General features: G+C 46.6%; 2 protein-coding genes and 1 non-coding gene across 3 annotated transcripts; all 3 read right to left on the bottom strand.

Moving 5' to 3' along the window:
- Positions 1–2,084: 2,084 nt before the first annotated feature.
- LOC130520300 (uncharacterized) lies at positions 2,085–4,491 on the bottom strand. Its single transcript, XM_057024016.1, has 2 exons — positions 3,961–4,491; positions 2,085–3,529 (listed from the first exon to the last, which is right to left on the bottom strand). The coding sequence occupies exon 2, from the start codon at positions 3,517–3,519 to the stop codon at positions 2,542–2,544; it is 978 nt and encodes a 325-aa protein (XP_056879996.1). The 5' UTR covers positions 3,520–3,529; positions 3,961–4,491; the 3' UTR covers positions 2,085–2,541.
- A 369-nt stretch (positions 4,492–4,860) lies between these two features.
- LOC130520301 (serpin A3-5-like) lies at positions 4,861–6,674 on the bottom strand. The gene is made up of 6 exons (XM_057024017.1): positions 6,618–6,674; positions 5,890–6,526; positions 5,734–5,791; positions 5,453–5,659; positions 5,201–5,348; positions 4,861–5,118 (listed from the first exon to the last, which is right to left on the bottom strand). Exons 1-6 carry the CDS (start codon positions 6,657–6,659, stop codon positions 4,924–4,926), a joined length of 1,287 nt encoding a protein of 428 aa, XP_056879997.1. The 5' UTR covers positions 6,660–6,674; the 3' UTR covers positions 4,861–4,923.
- Positions 6,675–9,015: 2,341 nt separating this feature from the next.
- On the bottom strand, positions 9,016–9,134 carry LOC130520303 (5S ribosomal RNA). The gene has a single exon (XR_008948763.1). It is a non-coding gene; the product is annotated as a 5S ribosomal RNA (ribosomal RNA).
- Positions 9,135–9,634: the final 500 nt, after the last annotated feature.

The following is a 9,634-nucleotide window of genomic DNA, read 5'->3' as shown; positions in this document are numbered from 1 at the left end:
GACCTCAGTGCTGCTTTTGATCCAGTTGATCACAGCATCCTGTTACAGAGACTGGAACATGTGATTGGGATTAAAGGGACAGCACTAGACTGGTTTAGATCATACTTATCTGATAGATACCAGTTTGCTCATGTCCATGGTGTTCCCTCCTCATACAGTAGGGTTAGCCATGGAGTTCCTCAAGGTTCTGTACTTGGACCAATCCTCTTCACCTTGTACATGCTTCCCTTAGGGAACATTATTCGGCAGCATGGGATAAATTTAATTGTTATGCTGATGACACTCAGCTTTATTTATCCATGAAACCAGAGGAGACAGAGAAGTTAGTGAAGCTCCAGACCTGTCTTAAAGACATAAAGTCCTGCATGTCTTCAAATTTCCTCCTCCTTAACCCAGGAAAAACTGAGGTCATGGTGTTTGGTCCTGAACCTCTCAGGGATAGATTAGATCACATGATCACTCTAGATGGTATCTCATTAACATCTAGTCTCTCTGTGAGGAATCTAGAGTAACTTTTGATCAAAATCTCTCCTTCAACTCAAACATTAAATTAGTCTCTAGAAGTGCCTTTTTTCACCTGAGGAACATCACAAAGATCAGGAAGCTACTGACCACCATGATGCTGAAAAGTTAATCCAGCATTTGTTACTTCCAGGCTGGATGTTCGAGTTGAAACAGAGCAACCCAGCAAAACCCTGCGTGAATCAACAAAAGACACAAACACAGGTACCTTGCAAGGGAGAGCGAGCAGCAGTTCACTCTGGAACACCCTCCGTCGCTCTGCTGCTCCTCTGCAAACCTCCTTCCTTTATTCACATTAGCTCATTATCCATGTGGAATTTTCACCTTCTCCCAAGATGCTTTAGGGTTTCAGATAACAATCTCACAGTAAATCTGGTGCTCTGGACAAGTGTACGAAATCAAGAGAGGTGAAAACACTGTTTCTTCTTCATGCACTTTGGTGGTAAACATACAAATGCATTTAAATGATAACAATAATAATTATTCTCTCTCTCACACACACACACACACACATTGCTGTAGAAAACACTGATAATGAGACATTAGGCCCTCACCTGAACGTTTCAGTAGGGTTGATGTTCACCTGTTTCCTGTCAGTGACGACATCAGAGGCATGACCTTTGACCCCGTACAGGATGGTTCATCAAGATGTTGTCGACCAACAGAAGAAGCTATAGTCATAAAACCATCATGCTGAGTTCTGTCCTGGTCTCAGAGCTTCCTCGGGGTCCACATGGGCCTGAAGCAGATCCAGGACAGACTTCATTCAGACAGATTTTTTATTCTTCTTCTCTGGAAAACCATCCTGGTCTGCTGCACCACATTTGTGCAGTGGAAACCTTCTACAGAGGTGACCAGAAAGCTGCTTGAGTCTGGCTCTGGGTCATTAACCCCACTGGTTGATGGGACTTCCCATTAGTGCAAACACTCCCGTCAGCCGTTGTGGATCCCTGGAACCTGCATCCATCCTCACTGGCAGCCAGTGTTTGGAGTGGGATCAACTATCAAAATTCAGAACCAAAACATGTCTGTGTTTGAACCTGTAGCCTCCTTTTAGCTGAGCTGGTGGTACCGTCACTACTAACGTACCGTTACAGCTGCTACGGGGACATTTGGGGGTTCTCAAAAGGGGCCCAGTTACCTGCTCCACTAGTTGCTGTAGCTCAGAAACACGTCTTTAGCTGTCTCCCGTCTGTAATGTCCAGATGGGACAGTTAATGGATTAATGGAGAACCTTTCTGTGTTCCAGCCCAACGGTCGGAGCAGGGAGTGCATCTTCTCAGAGATAGTGCTGGAAAACAATTACACAGCTCTGCAGAATGCCAAGTATGAAGGCTGGTACGTTGCCTTCAGTCGGAAAGGGAGGCCCATCAAAGCCTCCAGGACAAGGCAGAACCAAAGAGAGTCCACTTCATCAAGAGGCTCCACGCAGGCCCCCCTCCCTTTCCCAACATGGACCAGAGCAAACACTTTGAGTTTATCCGCTTTTCAGCCACAAGTCGAGCAAAGCGCAACAGGAAATCAGGCACCGTTTCCTAACAGCGAGACAAAGGAGGCAGATATACAACAGATCCAACTTTATTTTTGTATATTTTCATGCAAAGCTGTACATTGAAATATGGCTTTAACACAATAATTGTAATAATATTCCTGTAAAATGGTGATGTGTAAATAAAGAAAGAATAAAGGAAAGTGACAAATTGATTTTGGAGGCTTGTTTCAGAGGCGAACAATGATGGTGAGTAAGACACAGAGAGGGATGAGGAGAGGGAAATCTCTACCCATATAAGCTGTGATCTTTTGAAGACAATTCAGATCATTTCTGTTTGCAGTATCCTGCACGGTAGGAAATCTGGAACTACTTTATAAAACCAACACTGCCACCTGCTGGACATATGGTGCATGTACACTTAGATTTATCTATTTAAATGACCAGGAAAAGAGAACTCTGAAGATCATAGATTGGCCAGAGATGATCAACTGTCAGCCACAGAAGCAGGAGACGTCCACGCATTGTTACTAACAGTGCACAGTGACGGTGGTGGGACGTGGAGATGCTGGGAGACGTTTGGTGGAGCGTCTGGTCCATGAGGAGGTGTGTGGAATAAACCAGAGTCTGGTCCAGGAGGAGGTGTTTGGAATGAACCAGGGTCTGGTCCAGGAGGAGGTGTTTGGGATGAACCAGGGTCTGGTCCAGGAGGAGGTGTTCGGGATGAACCAGGGTCTGGTCCAGGAGGAGGTGTTTATAATGAACCAGGGTCTGGTCCAGGAGGAGGTGTTCGGGATGAACCAGGGTCTGGTCCAGGAGGAGATGTTTATAATGAACCAGGGTCTGGTCCAGGAGGAGGTGTTAATAACCTGGTTTGCAGCACGGTTGATGGACTCATCTGTTGCTCCTGCTGTTGCACACTGGCTCTGCTCTTGCTCAAGGTCATCAGCATCAATGTCGCACATGCAGCCGATGCTGCAGGTCGTTGTTTTGAAGGCCTGAGGCGGAGCCGTCGTTAACACATGTAACTCCTCGCCGCCCTTTTCATCGCGTTGGGGTTTTGGATCTACCTTCGGCCTCTGATGGTCACCTGACGCCTGAGTCACCATGAAGGCAACGGACAGCGGCCCAACAAGAGTTGACTGGACCGGTTTGGACGGCTTTGACACAACTGGAGTGTTTTCCTCTCCGCCTGTGCTCAGTCTGGGCAGCGCCACACAGGGATCTGAATCAAGGGTGGGCCCGACACCACGGGTTGGGTTCCTAAGAACCTCAGGTTCCTCCTTACATCTGCTGTCTCCTTTAAGCTCTGCATCCAACCATGCATGCTGGGTTCCTGCGGTGGTGTGCTGCCTGTGCTCCACCGTCTTCGTGCTCCATCCACTGTAGTGCAGGATGTCTGACAGACTGCTGATGTCACTGTCGATGCCGCTGATGCTGTCGCTGTCGCTGTCGCTGTTGCTGTCGCTGTCTCTCCACTCCTCAGTCTTACTACAGCAGCACCCCATCTTCTGCAGCCTGAAGCAGAAACAACAAAAAGCCACTGCCATGACCACACACACTCAAACAGTCATCAACAGATCCGTTCGCTGCTCCAGCCTCATGGAGAAAGAGGAAAGTTCTGCCTCGCCCCCTCCCCAGCCCAGACTAGCACAGGTGAGGGGCTCACGCCCCCGCCAATCATCAGGGCGTGAGCAAGGCCCAGTTAGGCTACAGTTTGAGAGGGGCCGGCACATGCTACACAAGCCCGCCCCCCCCACCCGCTTCACTGTGACTTGCATCAAACCAGCCTAACCCTCATGTGCACGAGCCCCGCGCACGAGTCTGCACTGACACGAAGAAGCGCCACCACATTAGCAGAATTGGATTCATATTGAAAACATTTAGACTTTGGTAGAGCTGCCAGCAGAGCTCAACTTGATCCCAACCATCATCTCCCAGTTACTGACCTTTGGACCTTTAACGAGCGTGCACGTCAGTACGAAGCTTGTCTCTCTTAGAGGGTGATACTCGGTGGGAGGGTCAAAGAATGAGGCGGCAGATCTGATTCTGGAAAAAAAATCTGCAGTTGGAGAGAGATGAGTTGTCTTGGTGGAGTGAAGGTTTCAGCTTAACCTTTAACGATTAATGTCTGTAGGTGTAGCAGCAACACTTTAGGAGAAAGACTTTTTTTCTTTGAATCAAAGCTTACAACCCAAAAGGCTGCTGTGCTTTACATCAAAGCCACTGGACGCGTCACGTGCACCACCGGGACAACAGAGACCACAACCACCAGACAGAACCTTCCAGACAGAACACTTAACACCGGCCCAAATCTGCACCATACTGGAACCTGTGTTGAACACCCACTACCTCCAGTACAGAGAAGGCCTCTACAGGCAGAACCATGGTGGTGCAACGGGCTCACCAGTCTCTCCCATAGTTGCCAGTCTACAGTATACTGGGAGAAGGTTGAAACCCGAGCCCGACATCCTTCACAGGAACCGCCCAAGCCACTGGTTCAGATATGTGGACGACACCTGGGTCAAGATTCTAACAAGAGAACTGAAGGCGTTCTCAACCACACAGATGATTACGTCACATTCATCTGGCCTTCCTGGACTGTGCGCCCCCGTCGTTCCACAATAGCGTTGCACGTGTATGCAGGCCTCTCTGTGTGGTTATACTTTAGCAGGCAGCATTATACGTGGGTAAATACATATGCCAGCTCCAGGATCTTCAGCTGAGATCATCCAGTGTTTGTTGTATCAAACCAGATTAAAATTGTGCTCTTCAGCACCTATTTTATTTTTAGAGCTGATTCAGAAACATTCTAAGGAGGAATAAAGTGAGACTCTACAAGGCAAATGTTTCTTTGTAAGGCTCTTTATATGTGATGCAATTCTTATTGTGCAAAACAGGCATTTAGTGCATCAGATGTTTGGGTTGGTAATCTTGCCCATGAAGAGGATATTATCTGAGCTGTGGTCAGTGATGATAACCATGAAGGGACGATTGAACTTCAGGACTGGAACATAATTATAAGAGTAAAGTGTTATTGCGATGCCTGTAGCAGCTGCGGCAGTGGCTCCAGCCTCATCAACATCCAGGGTAGCTTGATGGACAACCTACAAGAAATACCAGACATAATCAATTGTCAGAAAGAAATCTGTGCTCATTGTTGATGCTGTTCCTGTTTTCCATCTTTACCTCTGAGACTGCCAGTTGTTGCCCCTCTGCAATACCACTCAAGTCTGCTCTGTCACCAAACATGTCTACCATCCCCATTTCAGTCAACACAGTCTTCAGTGAGTATGACGTTTTGATGGAGAATTTGGGAATATAAACACTGTATTTCCTGGGGAACAGATATGGGACAGACACAACCCATGAGGTGACGGACAGGAGCCAACCGCCACATCAATAACCAAGAGTTAGCCGTTGAGTCTCCGTTTTCCACACCTGTATTTCATCCATTTCAGCCATTTGGTAACATGAGCGGCAGAAATTGCATTCTCCAGTTTTGCCATGTCGTCCGGCAACAGCAGCAACATGGAGTGAGAGCTGTTAAATGGGAGGTGAAGGACCGATGTGTTAAACATCTGGTCACGATAGGTTTCAAATCTCTTCTCAATATTCATCATCTGAACTGGAACCTGAAAATTCAAAGTTTCATGTTTGTAAATGAGATTCGGTTGAAGGTTTTGCCGAAGACTGTGGACTTCAAACCTTGGTCTTTTCATCCCACCATGAATAAGTCCTCCTTGGTCAGATCTGGATCAAACGGAGTTTCCCATTTTCCTGTTTTACAAGTCATGGAATCACAGTTTGTGGTTGACAGTTAAAACTTTCAAATGAATAAGAAACACGCCTAAATCGCACCACATCCAGGTGTTTACCTTTAAAATAGATATAGCTGATTAGATACATGACTGTTGTCGGATCTAGACTTTCTACCAGTTTGTCAATCTTCCCACTGGTCTTCTCCTCCACATACTTGTTGATGGTGTTGGCGCTCTCGCTGCTTTTGGTGAAATCAACATTGAATCCATCTGCAAAGTAGGACTTTTTCAAGGTGTCCAGGAACTCAGGCTGTGGTTTGAAGAGGTTGTCCATAAATACAGCCGTCCCTTCACTGGTGACTTCATTGGACGCCTTCTTCGTCTTTTCAAAGAGGCTCTGAAAGGCCTGGTCTACATCCGTCTGGCTCAGCCAGGTGCTGTTGAAAGCCAAACCTCTGAAAAGCTGTCGGTGGGTTTCTCCACGCGCTCCGACCGCCAAAGCGGCCAAGGCGACAGACACACTGACTGGGGAGAAGAAGATGTTCTTGCCTTGTGAGTCAGGGTTAGCAGCTAAGCTCCTGTACAGCCTGAAGGCAAACTCTCTGTTGGCTGCAGTGACCAGTGAAAGGCTCTCAGTGCTGTTGTCAGCTGAGGTGTCCTGCTCCTTCTGGTTTTGACCAATGTCGTTCCCCACATGGCCTCTGGCCACGCAGATGATTATGGACAAAATCCAGACACACCGGGCTGCGTTCATCTTAGTGAACCAAGACAGAAGCAGAAGGCAAAGAGCATCTTGGTTAGTGTTTGTTCTGCTGCTCTGCAACCACTTGTGCCTCAACACACACCAACCACAGCGGTGAGGGAACTGAGCATAACCCCCTCGTCATGACGACTGTCGTGATGCTGTGCACTCACCTTCTCCTGCTTCGCTGTTTGGCCCCCAAAGCCCCGACGGTGCAACGGCAGCCGAGGCTTTTACAAAATATCCTCCCCTACAAGGTGCTGGACTTTGCTTTTGTTTGTTCTTTATCTCTGATGTGCTGCTTCTGTGTAATCATTAGTTTATTAGTGCTCCAACAGCACCTACAACATGATGGAAGCTGGAAAAACCTTCCCAAAGGGTCTAGGTTCATCTTTAAATGGTGCATATTAAAGTGCTGCTATAGGTGTACATTCAAGCGTAGAAGACATGTTTCTGGACCCTGGGAGACAGAGAGTCCTCTTCCTCTGGGGGTCTCCACTGCTCCCATGTGTCCTGACTGACCTGCATGGATCTCCTCCCCATCCTGCATTTGTGTCCAGCGTCTCCAGTCCAGTACCATTTACCATGAAGGTGAAGCCTGCGCTCACTCTTCAGAAGGAAGGAGACTGAGGAGGAAGGAAAGTTCCTCACAAAAGGGAAGGACAACCTGTTATGTAATCAGGGGCCTTCATCATTGCTGAGGCCGCTGCTGAACATCATTGATTGTCCAGGTAAAGCCAGGCTGCATTACACAAACGCCAGAGAGCAGCTGAACTTTGTCCTCCAAAATATATTTGCACAGCCGTTTTCCACTGTCGTGTTTGCTGCCTGAAGCTCAGAGTAGAGGTTGGATTTAACTACTTCCAAACAGTGGACTGGTCTCACTGGGACAGTCACAAACCAAGAATAAAAACCATTAATGTGTCGTCTGTCCTCATCCTTCCATCTGAGCTCCTCTACCGTGGCGTCCGTTCACAGCTGGAATGATGATGACCGTGAGGTCCACATCTGCATCCCGACCACAGATGAGGCAGCAAACCTACAGCTTGTCAGTGTTACTCATCAATAAAACAGCTCATCACTGAACTTTAGTTTGGCTGCATTTTTATTTCATTTGATTTTCATATATGCAGACACCAAAGCCCAGACCTCCCAGTTCTGATCCGTTTCATGTTTGTGAGGCTCCTCAAAGTCTGTTTAAAGTCATTTAAAAGTCTTTCTTTTTCCAAATCATTTCTACAAGGAGTAGTTCCAATAAGAAAGAGAACATAGACAAACACTTTGCTTTTGAAGCTTTAAATTCAAGATGTTTAATGTTTAAAATGATAATTATTCACTCTTTTTGAATTTGATGCCTGACCCCCTTTTAAGGAAAAGAAGAAACCTGAAGGAGCTCCACAGCTGAGGGGCCCGTCTCCCTGGGACGGACAGATGTGCATTTGCATCAGTCATTTATACAGTGTATGGAGATAAGTCCAGGGCCCAGGGGGGAGCCCAAGGGTTCCGGGCCCAGGGGCCCAGTGTGTGAAACCTCTGGGGCTGAACGAGCCCAGCGGCCTTGCTGGCCACCATTAGACTTTAAGGACAAATCAATACAATAGGTAAATTACACACCCACAAAATGAAGTTTTCTCTGTCTCTATACAATAAAGAGACATTTCCAGTAACCCCATAATAAGAGGAAGGGCCTGATTTACTTTAGTTTTTCGATTATAAAAATCATTGTGATGTTAATATATTTTCTATTATCTATCCGGATTAATGTGGATAATCCTTGAAGATATAAGTTTAATCATGGATGAACTTTGTTATATATTTTACATATGATAAGACAACATTCACCTTCCCATTAAAGTTTATCTTTATAACTGTGGATAAACACCTTTTTGAAAGTTCCCCATTTAACAGAAAAGAATAAACAGTGTGTTAATAGTAGGTGGAAGCAGATGTAGTATTTAAAATGTTTTAAAGTTATTTAAATATACATTCAATTCAGTTTCAGAGGCTTGGCGGAGCTCCTACAGTCATAAAGTTTGATCTGTTTTGAGTTGCTGTTCCCAGACCTGGATGCTGAAGTGATTTTGGCATCCATCCATCCTCCACCAATTATCCAGGGTAGGGTCGCGGGAGCAGCAGCCTAAGGAGAGAGGCCCAGAGTTCCCTCTCCCCAGCTACTTCTTCCAGCTCATCCGGGGGGATCCCCAGGCGTTCCCAGACCAGTCGAGAGACATAGTCACGACAACGTGTCCCACAGGCCAGTAAGGCCCGATACGACCTCCCAGGGAATACGCCGGGAATCGAACCGAATAGTGCAACATTAAATCTCAGTGCAACATTAAATCCCAAACTATGTACAGGAGTTAAATATTAAATCTAAAACGATGTACAATAGTGCAACATTAAATCTCAATGTTAGAAGTACTTAAGAAGTGAATAACATCTGGCTGGATAATTATCAGGAACACTGGCGGCCTCTGCTGACCCAGTGGAGGAGTGCAAAAAGCTTACAGCACCTGGTATTCCCAGGCGGTCTCCCATCCAAGTACTAACCAGGCCCGACCCTGCTTAGCTTCCGAGATCGGACGAGATCGGGCGTTCTCAGGGTGGTATGGCCGTAAGCGAGAGCAGCCGCAAGAAATGGCCTTTTGAAGTTAATACAACTCAAACTTATTTTCTTGAAACACTTATTCTGGTGGAGGTTGTCCATTTTGCTTTGTCACAGTCCAAACGTCAATGTTGGAGCAGCCTCCGCCAATCCATTCCCCCCAAAAAGAAAAGGCTATATAGCCTATGAGCGTCATATCATCAAATCTGCCTAGAACGGCTCTTGGATGAGAGGTGAACGTCTTCAAACAAATCAAACAAGATTCAACTCCGATAAATGAAATCAAGTTAAAAGCAATGTGCCATGGCCAGGGATCGATCCCGGGCCGGTGCGGGCCAGTCGAGAATCGCTGTAACAGACAACCTGATTGAAACCTCCTGAAGACCCCAGAGGGAGAGTTCGAATCCCGCTTTGGGCATTATCAAACGGAAGATATTTGATTGAAAATTCACCATCATAAAAATTTTAAAGAGCAAAGCAGTGTCTGTGAGGTTTATGAGCCACAAATGCTGCTC

This window comes from Takifugu flavidus, unplaced genomic scaffold, assembly GCF_003711565.1.
Source record: "Takifugu flavidus isolate HTHZ2018 unplaced genomic scaffold, ASM371156v2 ctg341, whole genome shotgun sequence".
Taxonomy (NCBI): Eukaryota; Metazoa; Chordata; class Actinopteri; order Tetraodontiformes; family Tetraodontidae; genus Takifugu; species Takifugu flavidus.
Note: the sequence above shows the minus strand (reverse complement) of the source record. Positions and strands in the feature narration are given on the sequence as shown.

Excerpts from the sequence above, each read along its gene's own strand:
- LOC130520301 (XM_057024017.1), bottom strand. The coding sequence starts at position 6,659 with ATGACGAGGGGGTTATGCTCAGTTCCCTCACCGCTGTGGTTG. Across the intron at positions 5,349-5,452 it reads CTGAAATGGATGAAATACAG|GAAATACAGTGTTTATATTC; the intron begins GTGTGGAAAACG and ends TCTGTTCCCCAG. Across the intron at positions 5,119-5,200 it reads AACAACTGGCAGTCTCAGAG|GTTGTCCATCAAGCTACCCT; the intron begins GTAAAGATGGAA and ends TATTTCTTGTAG.
- LOC130520300 (XM_057024016.1), bottom strand. The coding sequence starts at position 3,519 with ATGGGGTGCTGCTGTAGTAAGACTGAGGAGTGGAGAGACAGCGACAGC.